This window comes from Strongylocentrotus purpuratus, unplaced genomic scaffold, assembly GCF_000002235.5.
Source record: "Strongylocentrotus purpuratus isolate Spur 01 unplaced genomic scaffold, Spur_5.0 spur5_scaffold_18, whole genome shotgun sequence".
In the NCBI taxonomy this organism is placed as follows: Eukaryota; Metazoa; Echinodermata; class Echinoidea; order Camarodonta; family Strongylocentrotidae; genus Strongylocentrotus; species Strongylocentrotus purpuratus.
In genome coordinates this window covers 12682247-12707323 of record NW_022145603.1, presented here as the reverse complement: position 1 = coordinate 12707323, position 25077 = coordinate 12682247, and the positions used below count along the sequence as shown (strand labels likewise).

General features: G+C 38.3%; 1 protein-coding gene across 1 annotated transcript; it reads left to right on the top strand.

Annotated features, from left to right (window-relative positions):
* Positions 1-7383: 7383 nt before the first annotated feature.
* Positions 7384-23646, top strand: LOC755141. The gene is made up of 4 exons (XM_030989222.1): positions 7384-7829; positions 17722-18029; positions 18806-19175; positions 21836-23646. Exons 1-4 carry the CDS (start codon positions 7695-7697, stop codon positions 22172-22174), a joined length of 1152 nt encoding a protein of 383 aa, XP_030845082.1. The 5' UTR covers positions 7384-7694; the 3' UTR covers positions 22175-23646.
* Positions 23647-25077: the final 1431 nt, after the last annotated feature.

Below are 25077 nucleotides of genomic sequence, written 5' to 3'. Positions count from 1 at the left end.
AACATTTCATGAGTATTTTCATGTTATCTCTATTATTTGATTTAAATAAAATTAAATCACTCAGTGCTACACAAAGCTATTTTATTTGTGTTAATGCTCTTTAATTTACCCACACACTTTCTCACAATATTTGAAGAGTCGAACTTCCCTTAATGGAAATGAGACATTCCACAAAGTATTCCCTTTCATGCATATAAACATGGTGGACTATTCCAAAATTCATAACCAGAGGGGGAGAAAAATTCAGAGGGATGTGGAAGATGTTTAAACAAAAATCATTGTTTTGTTTGTTGTGTTATTTTAATGCCATATGAATATTTCATCCCATTTAAATATCTTGATTTTCATATAAGTAGTATTGATGAAAACAAGAAAACTATAATTTAACGTAATTGTTCAACTAGATAACTTTACCACCAGTCAAAGAGAGTGCAAATCACATTGATTTTTTGTAAATGTTTTAATCTGTATGAAGGAAGAAGTATTGAAGAATGCTAGATTTAGTTGGTTAACTTTTTTTTAACTTGTATATTGTAAATTCTCAGGGAAATAACATAATGTGAACTATGAATGCGCAGGGCATGGAATTAGTTTATTTCCATTGCAAGAATGTAGACTAGTATACTAAATGTAGTTATGTTTCTTCATTTTGTGCACCATCCCCTCCCCTTGTACCCCTCCAAGCTATGGCAATTTATTGAACTTCTATTTTGTTCCGATGAAAAGCATATTTTGTCAAAGACACAATAGACTTTTTATTTGTGCGGGCATTTTCTCGTGATTTGTTTAAGTTCTTGCTATTTTCTTTGATATCGCTTGCCAATTTTTTTTTCCTCCGTTATTCTTGGTTCTCATGACTTTCTGTTCAATTTTTCCTTCCTGTTTTGGCGTACGTCATTAAGAGAAGTAAACAATAAAATGTCACTCATTCAGATGGTCATTTGTCAATTTTATTTTTTAATTCTTTTTAAGTTGTGTATCTTAAATGGCATTTTGAAAAATGATGTGTACAAATTGTATTTGTGCATATGAGTGAGTGAATGAATGAATGACAAAGACGATGGTGACGATGATGATGGAGGTGGGGATGATGATGCTGATGGTGATATGATGATGATGATGGTGGTGGTGATAATGAAAGTGGTGATAGATGATGGTGGTGATTTTGATGGTGCTGATGTTAAGTGGTGATGATGGTGGTGGTGATGATGAGGATGATGATGATGGAGGTGGGGATGATGATGCTGATGGTGATATGATGATGATGATGATGGTGGTGGTGGTGGTGATAGATGATGATGATAATGATGGTGGTGGTGATTTTGATGGTGCTGATGTTAAGTGGTGATGATGATGATGGCGATGATGATGATGGTGATGATGATGATGATGGTGAGGATGATGATGGTGGTGGGGGTGATAATGATGATAATTATGATGGTGATTTTGATAGTGCTGATGAGTGTAATGATGGAGGTGGTGATGATGAATTGATGACGGTGATGATTGTGGCGGTGGTGGTTATGATGGTGTGGATGATGATGATAATGATGACAGTCATGATGATAATGATTATGCTGATAATGATGGTGGTTTATGATGTATTTTCCCCCTAAAATATCATTCATAATCCGATGTAATATAATGTAAAATGTCTTTGTAAATATATTATTACCTTCTACATTGACTGTCTCAGCCTGGGCCGCTGGTCACTCTTAGTGCACTAAATAAATAAATAAATATAACAAATAAATAAAATGAAAATAATGGTACCCATGATGGTGATCATGATGAGTTATAATACTGTGAAGGAGTTGTGATGAGGAATATCCTTTATATTTTTACAGGTACAAGGTCGCTCATCCCCAAATAGAGGGAGAAAGAGAGAGAGAGAGAGAGAGAGGGGGAGAGAGGAAACGGATATTTCTCAACTCGCATCGTATCGTACTGTCCAGAATCTGGCCGATTCTTTATATTCTTTACTCTTGATTCAAGCCGCCGAAGATGGCGTTATCACCAGCCCCGACTTGGACTTTTCACCGGGCGTCCTAATAAAGGGACACTAGTCCTAATCAGTGCCGTATTCTCATATTTTTTTAAAAGCTTTTTTGCCTTTATTCAGATTTTCTATAATCATACAAAATGATAAATAGGAACATTATTGTTCTTACAGTATAAACATAGTAGTACATTGTCTCATGCATCATAAACACAGACATATTTTAAAAATATTGTCCGTAATCATCCAAACTAATATAGTACATATTCAATCAAGTGTTCAAATTGTGATAGGGGCCTATAATTCTGTAATTTTGGAGAGAAAAAAACCCAGATTTTTCAACATAAAACAGGAAAAGGTGACGGTAATACTTCATGTTAATATTTTGTATACAACATTTCAAAAAGGAACAATTTTTACAGCATAAACATATCTACTATGCAAATTAGTTTAATATAAATTAAGCAATCTGAATAAAGATTTTCTTATTTAAACAAAAAGTATAAGGTGAAAGTGCTGTTTCATAACCCATAATATACCAATTTGTTATATTTACAAAGAACGACATGGTGCACTTATTTTTAAACTCCTAGATGCTATTATAATTATATGTAAATATACGGCATATATAATTACATGTATCCGGAACTGATTACAATGATCACGCCATCTCCGGCTGGTAACAAGTAAGTATAGGGGGAGGTCGCATATTGCGTTGGTGTGGTGTAGATCAAAATTAAATAGCATAGGCTAGATTCTGGAGTACTCGCCATTTGAACATACAAGACGATGCCTCCAAATAGCTCCCTCTTTCGTTTATTGAAATAAACTACACTTGTAACTTTTGTTTTTAACCAATCTAAGCCATCTGAGAATACCCGCGCTATGTGTACATATTGGCCTCTATAATACATGTATAATCAAACTATTAATGGAAATATTATTTCAAGTATAGTTTATAATTTGGTTGAAGAAAACAATTTTATAGCGAAGTCGAATGTACTGATAGAATAGTATTTAACAATAGTAAAGATTCAGTGAAAGAAAAAAGAGGAAAGAAATACATTCTAATTATGACACAAAAGGAAGGAGGCATTATTTGATTTAATTTTTTTTCTTCATGGTTTATTACAAGTTGTGAATGGCAGCCGATGTTTGAAATACTCACAGCTTACAAAAAATGCTTTCAAAGATTAATAATGAGGATGCTTTCAGTACATGCTTGCTTTGTACACATCAATTTTTTATACAAGGGTCGAGCAGAGATATGATTACATTATTACGAAGTTAAAAAAGTGGAGTAACCTCTCAATACAGTGTATATTTGTATATTATTGAAAAGGATCGCTATATACACAACGTGTGACTAAATGAATAGCGGTCTTTTATAGATAGCGGTCCTTATAAATAACGAGCAGAGCCTAGATTTGTTTTAAATACATTTTTTTTTAAAGGGTGAGGGGACAGATGTGGCGATAGACCCTCCTTAAATGAGCATTGGAGAGTCCTTTATTCGATTCTCACTTGATTTGTCGCTGAATATTTTTTCGTACTCTGACTTGTGGCTTATATGTGATAATGTTTAGGCCTTATATATTTCCTTTTAAAGCAACTAACTATCTTCGCTCATATGAATCTTTTCATAATGTCAAATTATGTATTTGGTTTGGGCATACTCCTATGAATAGTGTGCAAGCACGGACTTTGTCTCAGATTCTGAAACAAAATCCTGGATTTAGCTCATGCTGCAATGACAATTATAAGCCTTTAGGTCAGTCAGGAAACCCATGACTTTTGCAAGCCGATCGCCTGTCTGATTATCAAGATATTTATGATTGGAAATCGAAATCAAATGTTGCGTTTTCCTTACGGTGTTCATATCACTACAGTCTATTGTGGAAAACGAGTATGGTAAAACCGGTCACTCACAGATTTTTATACTTTTTTGAGACACTTTATGATAATTTTGAAGCGCATTTTTTGTTTAGGGCTTCAATATTACAACATATTACAGACACTGATAACACGTAGGGCCATGCATCTCAGATTGAACATTGTTAAACGATGCCTTTAAACCACACTTCCTAAAACCTTGAGACGAGCCGGGATAATAATATGTCAGTCCCCGGCTGAAGCGGCTATATGGTAGGCCTACAGAGCGTTATTGTTTATACTGGATACATAAGACCAATATTAGAGTATTGCGAACCACTTTTCAATGTGATTTAAAATGGGATACTCAAGTAAAGGAAATGTTAAAGAAGTGCATTAGAAAGTTATATATGTTACGCACTTTGAAACGTTTTAATTTACCTATTAGTGATCTCGTAATTGTTTATACTGGATACATAAGACCAATATTAGAGTATTGTGCACCACTTTTTCATTCCAACCTAACGCGTAAACAAACAGATAATATTGAACGAATACAAAAACGGGCATGTAGAATTATTTTGGGACTCAATTATGAAACATAATTATACTCATGCTCTGGAATTGTGCAATTTATTAACGTTGAAAGAACGTAGGAATAAACTTTGTTTTGGTTTTGCCATTAACTTAGAAAAGCATGAATTTTGTTTCTTTATGGCTACCAAGTCAAAGAATAGTTAATTTTAATATACGAAATGTACAAAATATTCTCAATTTATTTGTAAAACCAATCGATTTATGAATAACTCTATTTCCTATTTTGTTCGCATCTTAAAATTATTATTATTCAAAAAAGTAAGCTGCATGCATTTTGTACATGTTTATGTTTAATGATACTGCCTATTATGCGTATGAATGTATCTAGTATTTTTATCCTGTTATGTCATTTATTTGATGTTCCAATGTATAATGCTGTATTTAGACATCATTATGTATTTTACCTTGTAAATGACCATGCAATTCAGCTTCGGCTGCAAGAACGTCATTTTGAATAAACCTTTGTTGAATTGAACAATAGTCTCATAGTGCAGACACTGTTACGCACAGCAACTGACAAGGTTTATGCCTGCAAATTATCTATTGCTGCGCTGTACATTTACCACTGTACAAATTTTCCACTGGCGAGACTATGAACGTGTCCCTCACAATAGTTAATATAGTTGACCATCCCCTTTCTATGATGAATAGACGCGCCCGCTCTGTTACCAAGTGCATCCAAGTACATCGGACCAATCAACGTCGAGATACGGTTAAAATGGCGCGCGAGTCGACCGTGAATTCAACACAATCGCTCCGCCTACATGACCATTCTATGTTAATACATTGGCTCGCGATCAGCTGGTGAAAGCATGCTTTGAAGGCCCGGGGAAAAGCGATTGCCAAGTGGCCAATTTGCAGTAGGTATGATAAACAATGATTAGAAAAATGAATATGTTTAGAATGTTTGTTTATGGAAATCTTTGTAAATAAAAAATAATATCAGGAACAATCTTGCGTTGTGTCTTCTGGAAGAGGGGAACAAAAATCAAAAAGTGATGAAATGATCATACTTTATTCTTTGTGTCTTTGATCCTCCATGAAAAAGAAAAAAAGCTGGACGGAAGGGCTAAACAGAGAGAGAGGGAGAGAGAGAGAGAGGGGGGGGGGGGGACACAGACAGACAGAGCCAGAGAGAAAGAGAGAGAGAGCAAGAGGGAGAGAGAGACACAGAGAGAGAGATAGAGAGAGTTAGAGGATATTTGGGAAGGAAGGTAAGGTATATAATGATTTTTTTCCCCTTCCCCCTTTCTTTCTTGGGGGGGGGGGGGGGGGGGGGTGGGGAAGGGTGCGTGCCAGAGCATCTTAATAGCATTTATTTTCCATGCAAGGCGTGTGGTGGTCTGATGGCTAAGAACGAGGAATAGGGACATTTAATCTTTTTGCGCTCCCTGTAAAACAAAACATTATCATCAGATATATTCATCAATAATTCACATTACGATCAAAGTTAAATAAATGCAGCAATATAATATAACACATGATACACGAATTCAGAGGAACTGTGCAAACTTAAAAACATAATAAATTATCAATAATTGAAACCGGAAATGATGAGCAAGAAAATAAGTATATGGCCCTCCCCCCCCCCCCCTCTCTCTCCCCCCTCTCTCTCTCTCTCTCTCTCTCTCTCTTTTTCTTTCTCTGTCTCTGTCTCTCTGTCTCTGTCTCTGTCTGTCTGTCTCTCTCTCTCTCACATTATCTCACTATGAACATGACAGACAATGAAAGCGGACAAAATATACAGTTCCTCAGGTAGACAAAGGAACATCCCTTCACTGCTTTTATGTAAAAATGTGTGGAACAGGTGTCACATGCATATTCACCTATTCTACACATTTTTACATAATAGCAGTGAAGGGGTGTTCCTTTGTCTACCTGAGGAACTGTATATTTTGTCCGCTTTCTTTGTTCGCCATATTCATAGTGTCTCTCACCCCTCTCTCTATCTCTCACTACCTCTCACTCAATCCTTTTGCGTAGTTTACTCCTATGTGTTAATCCACTTCGCCTATCTTTCAGGCCACCGTGAGTGTTTGTTTAGCCTTATATGACTTGAACTTTCGTTTCCTCGTGAACTTCCTGTAGAATGTAAAAAGCGTCAAGTTCGGCATTTTAGAGATGTACTTGGCGAACTTCCTTTTGTTATTTTTTCCAACACTCAACCATTCCTACATTGCAGTTTATAATTTAACAGTGACACTGAAGCCTTCACAAAGTTATCAAGGCGTACACTTTTTCGATGGCAGGCCAATGACAGTCAAAGGCGAAATACCTTGGGCACATTAAAAGACATCCTAATCTCCTGAAATAATTGCTAGAATTTAGAAAGAATACATGTGACTGATGTGTAAGAATCTTATATTTACAGCAAAAATTAAAGTTGAACTTAGAATGAGACTTATAAACTGCCACCTTATTTTCATATCATAATCATATCATAATATGTCTGGTTTGTTATATTGTATGGAGCAGAACCATTAACATTAACAAAGAATATGGACAAGAAATCACATCGCTTGAAAACTGTGGTAAAGGAAAATAATGAAAATATCAGGGAAAGGTTCAATAATCAGAATGGAAATTGCATACTGCATTACGTGTATTGAGTACATGCGTCTTTAACAAATAGGCTACATTTTCTCATCAAATTGCAGTGATGCACTTCAAAATATCCTGAAAAACAATTAATAAACTTAGCACTTTCCATGGCATTCCATTCTGCCCAAAGAATTGTGCAGACGAGTGCACTTTATAACCGGGTCAATGGTTGACCCGAACTAAAGTAATCGAAGAACAATACAATTTTTAATGACTCACGAAATCCATTATTGTTTCACCATTACAAATGGGTTAATATATAATGCGCGAATCTCTACAGTGCTCTCAGTCCGAGCAAATTGGCAACGTTTGAACTTGCCTTCATCAGCTGCTAACAATAACAAATCAACGTGCATTGCGCCATTGTCGCGGATATTGTGTGCAGGAATGGGCGTTGTGCATTGCTTCATAATACACACATCTCAATTCCGCAGCGCAGACACTGAGCAGTGAAATTCCAGCATCAAAACAAAGCATGTTTTGCTGATGTACGACTCTTCGGGCCCATTTTATCTAATAACTCCAACAAATTCTGAATAATTGGACAGTTAGCTGTCTAATTTTCGTAAGGTTGACATTTCTGACCTATTCTGAGAGCTGGAAAGTGACATTTTATCCCAGCATCATGTTCGACTCGGCAGGTGATGTCTTTCTTCCATTCTTCGAGTGGAATACGTACACGGTTGTTACTGCAGCTGTTCTTGGACTGATTTTGTACGATTTGTACTGCAAAGGAACTGCAACGCTGTATGGACATACCGTGAGTATATTGCCTTAGCTTGTTGTAATACTTCTGTTTTCGTTATTTATTAATGACATAATTGGGACAGAAGGAGTGATGAAGAGTCAAAAGTGAGAATGAGAGTGTGTGTGAGAGAAAGAGAGAAAGAGAGAGAGAGGGGGGGGGGGGGAGAAAACGAGAGGGAGAGAAAGAAAGAAAAAAAATATTCAAAGAAAAACAGAAAGAGATAGAGAGAGAGAGAGAGAGCGAGAGAGAGAGAGAGAGAGAGATAAAGCGAGATTGTGCCTCGGCTTTTCCCGTCAAGATAAACCATGATTATTATTATCAACAAGCATATTGCAAATTTACAATATTTAGGTTTTGCACGCTCGAAGTAAATTTAAAAAAAATTATGTAAGAATACTTCTTTGGATGGAATAGAAATTCGAAAAACGTTATTCGTCTCATTGTCTGAACTTTAAAATATGTTCAACGATGTGTATAAGAACATGCCCCATAGCTTCGACCGTCAGAAGAAAAAGAAAACACAAAACTAACAAATATTTCTATTTGCATACTCTGACAAGCACATGTATTAGATTTGCTATTGTTTACATCGTTGCATGGCCATTCCATTATGGTTATTGCTGATCATTTTTTTTAGTGCGATTGCGATCTGTACTTCCAGCTGAGGATGAGGTCGTGACCCCGTTATACTTAAAGCAGCTGTTTGTAAGAAGCTTGGTATGGGTGCCCATGACTATTGAGCTTGGCCTATGAAGTATGAACTGAAACTACTAGTAATCCCTGCTGAAACCATAGAAATATTGTCGGCCACTGTTGGTCTCGTCGGGGTGTATTGGGTTGAGAAAGCACTTGTATACGGAAGCCCATTATTTAGTGCCACCATGTGAATTAAAATTTCAGAGGAATTATCTGACGGCCCCCACTTAGTTATCGGAAATCTCCCCCCCCCCCAAAAAAAAAGGACAACCACCCCCGAGGACAATTACCCCCGGAAAATTACCCCCCTAAGACAATCACTCTCACTCCCACCCCTGAAACTTACCCCGTAGGTCAATCACCCCCGTTGAAAATACACACCCATCCCCTGAAACTTACCCCCACCCCCCCCCCCCCCCCCAGTGCCCCCTGTTCTTTAAAGGGTAGTCCACCCTGATAATTAGGTGGTTTTAATACATTTCGAGGGGGGGGGGGGTGAACTCATGAAACCCATGATTTGAAGTACCAATGCCCGTATTTGTTCCTTATTTCTCTATTTCTATAAACGTGATGTATTTATTTCTTGTAATTATGTATTTTCTTGAATATTACTGTAACGCTAGTGGAAACCAAATTTCTATGTAACTTGTTTGCAAAGACCAAATGAAATATCTTGTATCTTGTAAATGTTCTTGTGAGGGGGAATAATTGTCCTCGAGGATAATTGTCTTTGGGTGTAATTGTCCTGATGGGTGGTTGTTCTCGGGGGCGGGGGGGGGGGGGGGTATTTCCCGGGGATAATTGCCCAGGGGGTTATGTTCCGCTCCTGTAATTAAGTTGCGGCCGCCAGATAATTCACCTTAAATACTAATTCACATGGTGGCACTAATGGGCTTCCGTACTATATCCGCTGCTCTTTTAAACACAGAGAAGTCCCAATAAACCATTTTCGCAATGCACAAATTTTATAAGTGCTTCGTTACAAATTATTTCATTCAACTGTTACGAATAATTGTATTTCAATTGTCAGAATGCAAATTGCATCATTAATTGTTGCTAGGTAGGACAAACATTCTGGCTTGTCCTATTCGCGTTCTGACTATTGAAATACAATTATTCGTAACACTAACAGGTGAATGAAGTAATCTGTAACAAAGGTTGTTCTTGACAGCCTGAAAGCTTGCCCGAAGCTTGTCCGACATAGCAACAGGTAACGCATGCAGACTGGATTCCTAGTACTGTAGTTTATTCATGAATAACAGGTTATTGAATAATTAGTCGGAAAGAAATTTCACCGCCCAGCTAATTATTGTTTTTCAACCTTGCAATAAATTACATTTACTGAATTAATGCATGTCATAATCAACCGAATGCGTGTACTGTAAGCTTTGCTTAAATTCACGTTGTTTTGCTTTTCCCAAGCCAAATTATGTTGCACAATTTTTGTTGCACAATTTTTGTTTATAAAACCAGTTTGATTTAAAGTGATTACTGTCAAAGTTTTATGGAACAATATATCATCGTGGTTTGTATATATTGTGAACGCAATCTAAGAACGGCATGCCTATTTTGTTTGTATGTAGATGGGCATTCTTTGATTATTTGAATGCAAATAAAATACTTAAGTACAATGCAGTAATGATTCAAACAAACAGCTTATTGAATTTTCAGTTTGGATTGTCTTTGATTGATATCGTCAAATACAGTTCACGTACGTTACTTTATTCATTACATCCTAAATGGTTAACAATGATCATAACAATACATGAATTGTAATCTGTGTTGTTTTTTAGACACAATACATATGTACCTTGTAAGTTTTATTTATTTTGTTATTGAGTTTATTATTGTGGTTAACTTGATAGGGGATCTCATTTATATTACAGGCGCAAGTTGCTTCTTATAGGTCCTGGAGGGTGTGTCTTAAGGCATGGAGATATCTCTACTTATATCTCCATGCTTAAAGCTTATCTGCCGTAGTTTACAGGAGGGATTAGACCGCTCTGCAAGGTCACTGGACAGGTGGTTATCTCATCAACTCAGCTCTCAGTTAACATAAGAAAAAGAGGATCATGGGACCAATGGTCACCGATTAGGCATTGTTTGTTATATAGAGGGCGCAAGTAGCTACCAGTAGTGCAGTGGGCCTTTAAAGCTGTTCGTAAAATTACGCATTACTTTACGAATGACTTATATATGAAAAGCCAAATGGGATGCTCAGTCATTTTTAACTGCATCAACTTAAGTTGAACTGTGCAGATGTAGATTAACATTTTTATTATAACAATATTTGTTAATGCAAAGTATATATTTTGATATAATTTGATTGAGGTTATTGGAAATATAGTCACACTTTGTTTAAAACTTTGGAAAAACTTTGGGCATCCTATCTGGCACTTCATATTCAAGTCATTCGTAAAGTCATGCGTAACTTTACGAACAGCTTTAATGAAACACCCTCTGGCTTATATGCCAAATAAATTTAATTGAATACGCTTATCAATAAAAACGGACTTTTTGCGCCAGTTTAACTTTGGAATTTTGGAAATATATCACTCCTGTTACTGACTGCAGAATCCTATCTATTCTACGCATACAATGTCATGAAGAAAAATGTGGAAGGATTTAGTTCATGGCTGCGACGAATCATGACAATAGAGCCGTGGGATTGGTTTTGCTCTATTGTTAAAGATTATAAAGGATGAAGGGGGGGGGGGGGGGGGGGGGTTCCTCACATATTAAGACCTACGTGGGTGTGCCGCTCTAATGGGTAGCTTTTTTCGCACAAAAATCCCTAAACCTGGGTCCTATTTTTAACAAAAATACCCCTAAATAGGGTCCGCTTTATAGAAGTTTTGAACATTTTCACGGTCTTTTGCCATGCAGACATCCGAAGATTTTGAAAAATGGGCTTTACTTCGAAAAAAAATCCGCCAAAATGACCCTTAAAAATGGGTAGGGGTTTCGAGGCTTCAGCGGCACAACCCCGTCAAAACCAAATCTGAGTCCCCCCCCCCCCCCCCCCCCCCCCCTGGAGTTAGACCTTGAGTAGGAATGTAAAACCATCCATATATCGAGTATGGACAGTAAAGGCTGATGAGTTCGAAGGAACGAGGGGATAGAACATGGACCTTAAAGGGAGTGTGTCATGACGAGACTATGTGTCTTTCCTGTGGCCCTACTCGGGGCCAATCGGGTTTAAAGATAAACTTTAGTACTGGTAATGCGATTGCATTGTGAAAGAAAAGGGGTGAAAGGATCAGAAACAGTTAATCATGTAGCATGTAAGTATTGGTGCGCACTGCAAGGTTCTGGCGTCATCAAAATCATAATAAATTTGACCGAGTCTTGGTATAGTAACAAGCACTCACATAGAAAGCTATATATGGGACAACACACGTGGTGTCGGGGCTAGTTCTACCTTGATTTCCTTGTCTTTCTATGCTCATTACTCAGCCAGTATACATTTTCTTCCAAAATTGTTCGGCACATGTCATTTATTTGTAATCTTGAACATTCAGTGTAAGTTTCGTTTGATTCTGTGAGAATTAATTTTCTTTTTTTTACCAGTACTGGGGGGTGTTTCACAAAGATCTTAAGTTGAACTTATCTCTAAGTTGGACTTAAAAATTATGGAAAGCCATTAGCATCTTTGAAAATATTTTGTAAAAGTTATTGTGAAAGGCATTAATTGTTTATTCAAATCATTCATATTTTCTATTCTCAAGGAGATTTCATGTTCTGGATGTGGAATTTATAAAAAGTATAAAATACTTGAATTTCTGCTTTTGAATATATTTCATTTTAAGACTCCAATGGCTGTCCATAATTTTTAAGTCCAACTTAGAGTTAAGTTCTACTTAGGATCTTTGTGAAACACCCCCCTGGAGTTTATCTTTAATACGACTAAGGACAACGCGACCACAGCATTCACGTGCGTGCAACATACGCGAAACCGAAGCATGAGGAGCACTTCAGTCTGTTTCGCGAACGCTAGCGCGCTGACCCAGTTAATCAAGTTCATTCATTTACGTGCAGTTGTCCTAAACAAGACGTAGATGGCGTTAACCAGTATTTGCCATGGTACACTCCCTTTAAGTCCATGGGTAGAGAAAGGGACAGAATGAAGTAGAGGATTACTAAGGGAGGGGGAGGGGGGGGGGGCTGTATAGGGGCTCTTTTTTTTTTTAAAGAGAATATTGAGTTCCAGGGAAAGGCGAGAGATAATTTGTGAGTGTTATCATTGTTATAATTCAAGAGTGGAGGAACATCAGAGAATTTGTTTTCCCCTGAGAAGCCTTGCTCTTCAAATGCCTTCATATTATATGACAAGAGCTTAAAAATGAGCCCCGATTTTTATGCCACATACTTGTGTAGTCCCATATACATCTTTCTGTGTACAGTGCTCGTAACTTTACGAAGACTGGGCCAAATTTCTTATCATTTTGATCACTCCATGAAACCTTGCAGTACACACCAATATTTACAATGTGTATGCTATACAGCCTACATGATTAATTTTTTCTGAACGATTCCACGCTGGAATCAAGGAGTGTCAGATTTCATGTTCTTGATGTGGAATTTCTGAAAAGTCTAACAAACTTGAATTTCTGCTTTTTAATATATTTAAGGCTACAAATGGCTCTCCATAATTTTCAAGTCAAACTTAGAGTTAAGTTCGACTTAGGATCTTTGTGAAACACCCCCTGGTAATGCTGCTGCGATAGATCAAGTGTAGTAACTCCTTGGATAGATCAAGACACGAGTTGTGAGCGTGTGAGTGGAGAATGCATGTAAATTCCACGCTGTGAAATCTACATAGATGATGTATAGGGTTGGAATGTCCCGTCCCATCCATCCTGCCCCACGTGTCTAGCGCGTGCCGTCTCATTATCAACCTCCTAATGCTCATATCTCTACTCAGGCCTGTTGCATAAGGTCATAATCGACATTACTTTCATTTCTATTCATGACATTTAAAGGCCCACTGCACTACTTGTAGCTACTTGCGCCCTCTCTATATTAAACAATGCCTAATCGGTGATCACCTGTCCCCCATGAACCTCTTTTTCTTATGTTAACTGAGAGCTGAGTTGATGAGATAACTACCTAGCTGTCCAGTGACCTTGCAGGGCGGTCTAATCCCTCCTGTAAACTAGTAGTGATAAGCTTTAAAGTAAACCATTTAAACTGTTTGTGATTTGTATCACGATGTCTAGACGAGATGAGTCTACGAATATGTAATTCGAATCGTTTTGTATATTTGTCAATTAGTGTTCTTTGAAAGGAATTTCCTAATTTAAATGAGATCAAAATCAAGTAGATGCCGCTTAAGTCCATTTCTTGGACAATTTGCTGTTATGGTAACAGGCTCGGTACTTATGTCGTCATTACGTAACGACCAGACATGGGACGTCACAGTAGGAAGGCGTTCCTTCTATACCGATTCGGTAGACATAATACACGTGTACAATGTATACTAATGATTCAAATTGATTGAAACGCTTTCTCATAATTCCTAGTAAATAATTGCTACAGTACACTGCGTTCAAATACCAAGATTATACACATGGAATATTCTTTGCATAACATACCGGACTAGATAATTTGATTATATTAATTAGGTTTTATTTACCCAGTGTTACTTATAATCTTCCTGTGGGCCCTGTAATTATTAAAAGTACCCCATCAATCGCCAGGTACCCATTTACAACTAGGTAGAGAGTTGCGAATGTGGGTGAACGACTTGCCAAAGGACATTTAGTGACGGGCTGAGATTCGAACCATCAACCCTTGTATTGTGTTTCAAGTGAAGGAACCACTATACCACGATACTTCCTAGTGACATGCTATACTGCCTTGTAAGACAACAGACCTTGGGCCATGACTTAAAAAAAAAAAAAAAAAATTATACAAGTTGGTTTTCATACATGAAACTGAAAACGTTGAGCGGTTATTATGTCTGATGTATTGACAAATATTTATTTGAATTATGCCGACTGGTATGATAATTATTTTCATCAACACTAAGAGCGCATTTTTGATTTAATTTGTTTATCCCGGAAATTGGAAAATTATGCCGACCGATATTTCGTTCAGTAAGGACACTTTTTTGTTACGCTTTAGCACAACATCAAAAATGTATTTAAAGGGAAAGTCCACCCCCAAAATAAGTTTGTTTCGATAGAGGCAGAATAATAAGAAAATCAGGTGAGTGAAAGTTTGAGCAAATTCTGAACGAAAATAAGAAAGTTATGAATTATTGAAGTTGTGATCAATCAAATACAAATTGGCAACTCCGTGACTTATTATACGAGCTCTCCTTCATTTGCTTTGTGCATAATATTCCATAAAAACATGTTTTCTTCGTTATTGATGACGGAATATATATTTGTTCCTTGCAGGGGGAGTATAGAAACATATTTGCAATTATTATATTTAGGGTGCATGTATGGTTGAAATTTTTCTTGAGGGAAAATGAAAATTTTAGATTTTTTTAGTACTGAGCAAAATGGAAGTTGAGCTCGCATGATACGTCATAGAGTTGCCAATTTGTGTTTGATCACAACTTCAAAAATCCTAACTTCCTTATTTTTAATCGGAATTTGCTCAAACTTTCACTGACTTGTTTCTCTCATTTTTCTACTCCTATTAAAACAAACTTATTTTGGGGTGGACTTTCCCTTTAAACAAAAATTGAGGGGGGGGGGGGAGGGTCCTCCAAAAGCTCTAGAACACACACATACAAACAATTTGAGGGGGGTTAACCCCCACCCTCTGCGTACGCGCCTGCGAGGACATGTTTTCTTCAAATGCATTCAGATAATTATTAGCGAACGTAAAATATGAACTCCGACATTTCCAGCATTTATCATTCTCAGTATTCACGTATTACCTTGGCCAGGACGCAAGTCTAGAGAATTGGCAATGAATTCACATTTCCTGCACAGTAGTCGGAAGTTACTGTCTAGGGTATTACACTGTATACATGGCAAACATCCAATTGGAAGTCGGTCCTTTCCAGTTACACGTTTAGTGTAATTGATAGATACCGTACACCCACTGTCCTACTTGTAGCTACTTGCTCCCTCTATATAGAAAACTTCCCCAATCGGTGCCTGTTGGTCCCCCCATGATCCTCTATTTCTTATGTTATTTGAGAGCTGAGTTGATGAGATAGCCACCTGTCAGTGACCTCGCTGTGTGGTCTAATCCCTCCTAGCCACACTAGTGTTGATAAGGTTTAAGCTACATCTTAAAATTAATTCCTTGTTTCTCGTTCGCTCGTCCTCCCTTTTTGTCGGCTGGCTGCCTCAATTCTTTTGTTATTTGATATTTGTATTCTGAAATCAAAGTAAAAAATAATCAATCTCAGGACATTTAGTCAGTTAGATGACAGAATCATCATTTTTTTTTTATAAATGTAATGCTTCGTTGGAGAAATTTCAATTATTTAAACATATTTGTTTTTCAATACAGATCGATCAATCGATCTTAATTACTGGGTGTAAGCCACGAATATGTTTAAATAATTGAAATTTCTCCCAGGAAGCATTACATTTATAAAAGTTTTTGTCATATGGCGGACTAATTGATATTAATAAGTCAGAATGAATCAGGAAAGTTTGGGTTTGTTTCTAGTTCATCGTGACTGTGCCATGGACCAGTGATGGCCTGGTGGTAGAGTCGCTACCCGGCAAGTAGTAGATGCAGGTTCAAGTCCCACTGGTTCCAAGATTTTTTATGACTTATTTTTCAATACAGATCGATCAATCGATCTTATTTACTGGGTGTAAGCCACGAATATGTTTTAAATAAAGAAAATCATCATGATTTAATTTCCTCTCGTTTTGAGCCTTTGAAGTGTAGTGCATGTACAAATTAAACGCATTTGATTACATTTTTGTTGATTTTTTTTCTCGAAAAATCCGAACTGTAGTGGTGGTAGTGGTAGTAGTAGTAGTAGTAGTAGTCGTAGTAGATTAGGAGGGTTTTATAATTAAAAGAAACATTTTTACAAATGTATACAAATTCTTCACGATTCAAATTTACCTTCGAAAAAGAAACGATTTTTAAATGTCAAGATCGCAAATTGTTTATTGTTTCTTTCTTTCCAGCCCCGCATATATCTTTCAATTATCATGATTAGTTTACAGATTCGATGTATCCATATTCCATAACCGAACGAACTATCCCATGAGCGTGTTAGAAATCGGATAGCACTGCTACCTGCAACTATAATTTGTTATTAATTACAATTTTGAAGAGGTTATCAAATGCCACGATAACATAATTGATATCTTATCATATTAAAAAAAAAATCTTTTTCTTTCTTTCTTGTTTTCAAATTTTTCAAATAAATTTTTAGTGAACGAATGAATGAATGGTGATTAGTTTACCTGACTGCTAAGAAAGCATAAATGCTTGTAAGTAAGCAACCAGACGGCCGACGGCTTTAGGTCCTCTCCGAGGGACCTGGTAATGAGGATTTATGCCTTACCAAAGGGCACTAGCGCATCGACTTGGTTTTGAACCCGGGTCACCGGATTACGAGACCACTGCTCTACCGACTGAGCTATCGCGCCTCCCCTAAATAATGTTTTTAGTAAGCCCCGCATTTTCACATATATATTATGTCAATGTATGTTACGATTGTTAATTCCAATCATTTTTTTTTTTGAATTTTGAGAAAAAAACATGGACTAATTCAGTTGTAAATGATCGGTCGTGTCATGCATTTTTAAAGATGATACAAGGATTATTGGGGGCATTGGAAGCGGGGGTTTCGGTGGCTGCTCCCCTATCTCTTACCGAGAGTTTTAAAAATCCCCCCACCACCCCCCCTACCAAACAGAATTAAAAAATCGGGCAATGAAATGATAAGTTAGATTGTGTATCTTATTTTTGATGTGTAATTGAAAATTAGTTGTTCACAAATTCATAATGTCACTATGATAATATTTTCGCTTGCTTAGCTTGCCTGCGAAATTTAGATGTTGAAAAAGTATTGGGGCAAGAGACAGCTGCATCCCCCTCCCCTAAAATGTGTTTATTGGGGGAGGACATTCGCTTGTCCGTCGGTGTATTTATTGGCGAATATTTGTTATAATAGTGTCCGTGCTCTGCTATGTACACTAACTGTAATATAAAAACTATTATTATGGAAAGAGAAATAATCCGTATTTTGTTCCACTTTTTCGATGAACAGGGTCCAAGAGCTCGTCTCTCGTCGTCATCGTCTGACGTCTTCGATGTACTGGGTGACATCGACAGCTTCTCCCTGATCGAGCTCAATACCACCGTCATCTCAGACAATCTTGAACTCAAGACCAACGATGAACTCCTGCACGACGAAAGCCTCTTCGAATCCGATGTCGACTTCGGAAGTACGTCGTCGTCGTTTGATGATGAAGCCTTCGGACATCCGTCAGAACGACCCTTGGTTGTCATGTTTTCTTGGCTTCTCGCGAAACCCCGTCATGTCAATAAATACGTGGAGCTCTACACCCGAAAAGGGTAAGGTTTCGTTTCAAGGTTTTGATCATGATGCTACTAATTGCATTCGTTAAAGCATAGTCCCCTTTTCTGTTGATACGAAATATCTACCCAGATTTAGTCTAGTGATTATGACAATTTGATTTACCATAACAAAGATAATTTCTGAAGGCATTCAAACGGACGTCCGTGTATTGGTAATAGGAACATATTCCTAGGAGATGTATAACAGGCTTTTCAAATCGCCCTTGAGTTGATTTTCGGATAATCTTTGTAAGAAACAAAAACAATTTTTTTGTTTTTTTGTTTGTTAATCTGTTGGGTATATAAGCTTGTACACTATGCTTATTCGATAAATCTTCAACCTGGTCTTGTTATACTCTCTTCTTATCCTAATTTCAATTTTTCAGTTTTGTGTAGGTGGCAACACCGATAAGGTATTTTCCTTTCTAGCTGTCTCCTCATAATAAATACTCACTTTTCTCTATATTTTGTCCAGATCACCTTTATGATGTATATTATATTATACTATCATTTTTTTGTAATATATGTTTATTTTGACTCTATATCTTTTGTGATTTTGTATGTTATTGTATATAAATGTTTTTTTTTTTATGATGAATGGAATAAATTTCATTATCTATCAATCTATCTATTACGTTCAGTCAGGCTTATATGTTGTCTCGTTCTATTGTCCCACTGTCGAATGGATGCCCATGACAGACAAATTGTCCAATGGCTATTCCCTTGTGATTAGCGTTTGATTTGAATGCCTCCCTCCCTCCCTCTCAATCTAGAATGGACGTCCTCGTCGTAAAGACCCGTCCAATTGACATCGCTTGGCCGGCCAACGCAAAGGAGATCGCCCGCGAGATCCTCGACTATGTCACCGACGGCGACAAGCGCCCTCTCTTGGTCCACGCCTTCTCTGTCAGCAGTCACGTCTACGCAGAGATGCTCGACCTCGTCGATGCTGTCGAGAAGTACTCCTCGGTCCGTTACCGAATCGTCGGTCAGATCCTGGATAGCTGTGTCTTGTCGAGGGATAGTTACGAAGGGATCTACTCACAGGCGTCCTCCAACTCGTTCACACAGCTCTTCATTAAGAGGGTCGCAGAAACCTACTTCTGGGTGACCAACAAGTACACAATGGATAGCATTATCAAGGTGGGTACGAACCGCGGCAGGGCAGTGCTTGCAGGCCGGGCCTCTTCAATCGATTTTTGTCCGTCCGGCGTCCGTAAACTTTTTACATTTTCATCTTCTCAAAAACACATGGCCGGATTTTAACCAAATTTGATCAACAAGTACACAATGGATAGCATTATCAAGGGGGTACGAACCGCAGCAGGTCGAGGATATGTTGGCTTGCAGGCCGGGCCTCTTCAATCGATTTTTGTCCGTCCGTCCGTAAACTTTTTACATTTTCATCTTCTCAAAAACACATGGTCGGATTTTTATCCAAATTTGATAGGAATCATCCTTAGGCCAGGGAGATCTGAATTTGTTCAAATGAGGTTCGTACCCCCAACGGGGACCTGGGGCAGCGCACCCTCTCCCTAAAGTTTCTCTTTGGCAGTAATTGCTCATTGTCTTCTTCATCTTGAAAACCCATGGCTGGTATTTAACCCATTTTTTTCCAAAAGCCTGGTTGCCCTCATTTTTATTTCATATTCGGATAGAACATGAAATAGAACATGAAGTAGAACTACGGTTTCATACCAAAATGTTGGTATGGATTATCGCTTAAACGGGCACGTTCTCGCCAGTGTAGTTATCGGAACATGCCATCTGCGAAAGAGCCGTATTCTGTTGGTGTCAATAGTCGGCTATAGCACCGTTCGCCAGCGTGTACGTATTTTGAACGCCCTCTTGAATACGGGGAACATGCCCCTTAACATTGTAGGAATCATTTTTGTATGTGAAGACCTAAAATTGTTTTTAATGGAATACCTGCCCCTACAGGGGAGTAGCACCTTTAAATTTCCCTACTGTTCCAATAAATTCTGTTTCTTATGCAAAGGGGATGGGAGCTACATGTAGGTCCCTTATTGCGAGGTCCCTTATTGCGAGGTCCCTTATTGCGAGGTCCCTCATTGCGAGGTCCCTTTTGGCGAGGTCCCTTATTGCGAGGTCCCTTATTGCGAGGTCCCTTATTGCGAGGTCTCTTATTGCGAGGTCCCTTTTGGCGAGGTCCCTTATTGCGAGGTCCCTTATTGCGAGGTCCCTTATTGCGAGGTCCCTTATGGCTAGGTCCCTTATGGCGAGGTCCCTACTGACATCGGCCCAGGTGAGCGTAGGCTCCGCGGACCTCTTGTTTTAACCGTGGATTTATCGTAATTCTAATATGTTTGGTTCGCTCGATTTCTTTCTGGTTTATCAAATTATGTGGATATCATACATGTACATTGTTTTTCCTCTATTTGGTCAGTTACTTGTACGCGGTGAGTCGCTGTGAAAATGTTATAGATAGTATTGATACATGACTGTATTGCCGGGTATTGTGACCCTTGTAATCTGAGTAAACGCACACCAGGGGGCGCTTTTTTTTCCGTACCGCTAATGCGTCGCAGAGGTTATTTCGACGACTTGAATAGAGGCAACATCGGACACACAGGCGTTGTGGCGTGCGCCTGTAATCCAGCTAACAGTGGAAGTTACAAACTGATTCAGGTGAGGACGCAGGTTCGAAACTGAGTCACGTCTTTCGGATGGTGACGTTTAAAGGTCGGTCCCCAGACGTAAATAATCATATCTGATTGATACACGTCTGTAAAAACCCAATTCACACACACACACGCACACACACACTAAATCGCGCGCACTGATCTTGTCACGTTTTCAGTCTGGCCGCGCACAACGCCTGTGTGTCGAATGTTGCCTCTATTCAAGTCGTCGAAATAACCTCTGCGACGCATTAGCGGTACGGAAAAAAAAAAAAGCGCCGCCGAGTTTGCGTTTTTGGAGACAGGAAGATGAACACTACATTGCAACTTCGATATTGATTTTAAAATGATTGGGTATCTTTGTCACAGATTCTGAAACAAAACTCTGGATTTAGCTCATGCTGCAGCGATAATTACAAACCTTTAGGCCATTCAGGAACCCTAAAATTTCAAAATTTCTATTTGGGGAAATGAGTATGGTAAAACCGGTCATTCAAAGATAGTTACTTTTTGGGGGCACTTCATTATCATTTTGAACGCAATTTTTTTAGGGCTTCAATTTCACATCATATCAGACACTGATACACGTAGGGCCATGCATCTCCGATTTTACATTGTTAAACGATGCCTTTCACCATTCGGGACCTGACTCGGAGACAGTTTGGATCTTTGAAACCGAACCATATATCAATTATTTCGTTTCAAGTCAAAGGTGAGTTGTTTGGTGTACGATGGCCTTAAAGCGAAGGTTGAGTACTGGTAAAAAAAAGAAAATTATTTCTCACAGAATCAAACGAAACTTACACTGAATGTTCAAGATTACAAATAAATGACATGTGCCAAACAATTTTGGAAGAAAATGTATACTGGCTGAGTAATGAGCATAGAAAGACAAGGAATCAAGGTAGTACCAACCCCGACACCATGCGTGTTGTCCCATACATAGCTTTCTGTGTATGTGCTTGTTACTTTACCAAGACTCGGTCAAATTTATTATGATTTTGATGACTCCAGAGCCTTGCAGTGCACACCAATACTTACATGCTACATGATCAACTGTTTCTGATCCTTTCCACACCTTTTCTTTCACAATGCAATCGCATTACCAGTACTAAAGTTTATCTTTAATCATTAAAGGGTATTTCACTCTTTGACCCACAGGTCAACGAGATCTTTACTGGTCGACCGGTCAAGGCACCGGCCCTCATCCTCTTCTCTCGCGACGACCACATCGCCACCGCCAAGGAGAACGACGAGCTCGTCAATCAGTGGCGTAAGCATCTCGATAACGATCTCTACGTCAAGTGCTGGCAAAGCTCACCGCACGTCGGCCACCTGGTCAAGCACCGAGACGAGTACGAGGACGCCATCTACGGCTTCATGGGGAAGTTGAAAGGCCTGCCGAAGAAGCTGCACCTTGATAAGCCGACCCCACCGGCAAACGTGTCATCCCTGCCACAACAAGCGCCGAAGGAAGCGGAACTGAAGAAAGACGAGTGAACGAAGAGCAGATGGTTCTCGCTGAAGAACACTAATGACAGTCCTTTCTGAAGAAGGCATTGCTACAGACTCATCAGATGGGCTGTGCCCTTTCATGGCTTTTTGAATCACTGTTGATTTTGACAATTACATGAATGCATTATTAGACCCTTTTCCCCTGTTTGGTATATCCTTAGAGGGGGATTCTTGAAATACATGTTAATGTTGGTTGTCGGTATTTTAATGCAAATTTGATGTTCTGCCCATTTTGTTGGTGGTCTTGCAGTATGGGAGTGGAGGGGCAAACTCCTACCCCTTCCGAATCGATCTGAAAAAGTGTGAGTATTTGTACTGGTACATAATTATATATTCACTAAGGATTACTCTTTGCGCCGGATTTTTCGAAAATGCATAGTATAGGAAGGAAGATGGATGAAATAGGTGAATGGATGCTGTTGTCTAAAACAGCAATCCACGGTCATGGAGTTCTTACCAGGATTGTCTGTAGTGCTATGAACTCGTTCATGCTGAGTAATAGGCTACCCCTTCCTATCCATGCTTATTGAACATGAAAGACCCTACACCTTAAAAATACTTGGTCAAAAAAGCTCAATCATCGCGTGTAATTATACTCTTTGCGCGCGGGAAGACGTACGACGCATATAGCATCATTCGCGAAAATAGTTCGTAGTAATAAATCACACGTGATACATTTGTGAAAGTTTGCTAAGTTAGTAACAATTTCTATATTTTTTTACGAGTATTCTGAATGCAAAGAAGTAAAAAAACTCATCAGATAAAAAGCAAAGGCAAATTAAAATTACATTATCAGTAGATCCACGGATATCAATGCGCATACAGCCGCGAAATCTACCCTTTTCCGTGGTCGAATTGTGACATAATCGTATAACACCTGCACGTTTATCAAAAAGAACCACTCGTTCAGTTGTCAATTCGACCCCGAATGCAGTCAAATCGACCACGAACATAGTTGATTTGGATTAACCCCGGAAAAAAAACACGCATTTTTGAGAGTGTACTTAGTACACAAATCGTTAATCTTCAATATGCATGTGAAATAGCTGGTCGAGCATTATTGGTATCCATATATATCATGGGCTAATGAAATTATTATTCATTGTGTTAGTGATTCGTCAAATTCGCCATGGTTCTGGCTCCCGCGGTTGACATATTTGTCGCCCTCTACCGGGAAAAACATTATATCAGTGATGTACATACTTCGTAGTCGTTATTATTAATTTTGTCAGGTTACTATCAGCTAGTATTTTGACTCGTCGTTTATCATCATTATAATATATATCATTACTTATCCTGACTAACACATATTTAACGGGTATTTTGGAATTTTATTTTTGTCCGAAGTTATATTTTCGACCTTGTGTGTGTGTGAAAAAAGCAATTGTTTGAAAGCACAAATTGAAATGTATTTAATTTTGTAAATACAAACATGTAGTTTATATTACTTTTAAAAACAGTTTGCCGCATTGTAGTGAATTTCTTGGTTTTAAAAGCTATGAAACCAGATATCAAACTTATTTTGGGCGAGATTATATTTTATATATTTCATTGCACAATAATGCTTTGACCTATCATTTTTATTCATATATTTTTCATCAATCATTTTTACAGAATTTTGCATCAAGACCCATCCGTCCTTCTGCCTTTTGCCTCATTATTTGTTAATGTCTCCCATCATATCTCCCTTCTCTCCTTCTTTCCTTTTTTCTCTCCACCTTTCTATATATATATATATATATATATACATTGACGTACGCAGGATTTTTTCAAGGGGGGGGGGGGGGGTTAATATTTTGAAATCGGGCCAAAAATTTCGCAACGACTCAGCCAGCCGCTGAATAAGCGTGGGGGGGGGGGGGGGGGTGGCTTTTTTTGTGTTTTTTGTTGGTCCCCAAAAAATTGCAACGACTCAGCCAGCCAGAAATTTTGCTCCGTAGTGGGGGGGGGGGGGGGGGGGGGGTGGTAAGGTCACTTTTTTTAGGTCAGCCATTGGCATAATTTTTTTTCTCACCGAAGGGGGGGTTTTGCTAAAAAAACACACACATAATACACACATAAAAAAACTAAGGGGGGGGGGGTTAACCCCAACCCCCCTCCCTGCGTACGCGCCTGTATATATATATATATATAATATATATATATCTATCTATCAATCTCAGTATGAAGTTATATAAGCTCGGAGTTTTGAAATTGAAGATATCTATCTTTATTTTCATCTAGTTATTTTTCCATCTCTAGATACTCAGCACAAAACTTACACAAACTCTGTTGACAACTTGATTGTAACAACTTTCAGATAAACTTTAACACTAGTATATAGATTAATCTTTCACTGGAAAGAAGTACTTTTAAAGAATCCTGAAGAGTTTGGAAATTCTGTCCCATTATGAATACACTTTGGCACAGGGAGATTATTTGTGGTGACGGTCATCATGTTTGTAACATTAAAATGGACGAGTTGTCAAACGCATGTTGGACAATCGCGCTCTCTGTCGGTATAGTAGATAAGCGCCCATTATTGTCTCATTATATGAACTCGTGTTTCAAATAAAAGCATGACTCGATATGAAAACGGAGTATCTATTTTTCATGTTTTGTGTATGCCTATTGGGTTCATTTTATGAATCTTATCTGTACAAAGGTAGACTGACAAAGTAAACGATGCGGTTGAACATGCACTAAGGGGGCTGGAGAGGTTTCGGGAGGGAGAGATCGAGCGAGAGGCGGAGCATATTGAAGAGATAGATAGAGAACGAAGTGAGAGGAAGGGAAAAAAAAGCAAGAGAGAGAAGAGAGAGAGAGGAAGAGGGAAGGGGGGGGGGGAGATGAATCGGTAGTAAATGAAAACGAGTGACTTCGAAATGTTTATACTTTTATGATTTCAA

Excerpts from the sequence above, each read along its gene's own strand:
- LOC755141 (XM_030989222.1), top strand. The coding sequence starts at position 7,695 with ATGTTCGACTCGGCAGGTGATGTCTTTCTTCCATTCTTCGAGTGGAAT. Across the intron at positions 18,030-18,805 it reads GAGCTCTACACCCGAAAAGG|AATGGACGTCCTCGTCGTAA; the intron begins GTAAGGTTTCGT and ends CTCTCAATCTAG. Across the intron at positions 19,176-21,835 it reads CAATGGATAGCATTATCAAG|GTCAACGAGATCTTTACTGG; the intron begins GTGGGTACGAAC and ends TTTGACCCACAG.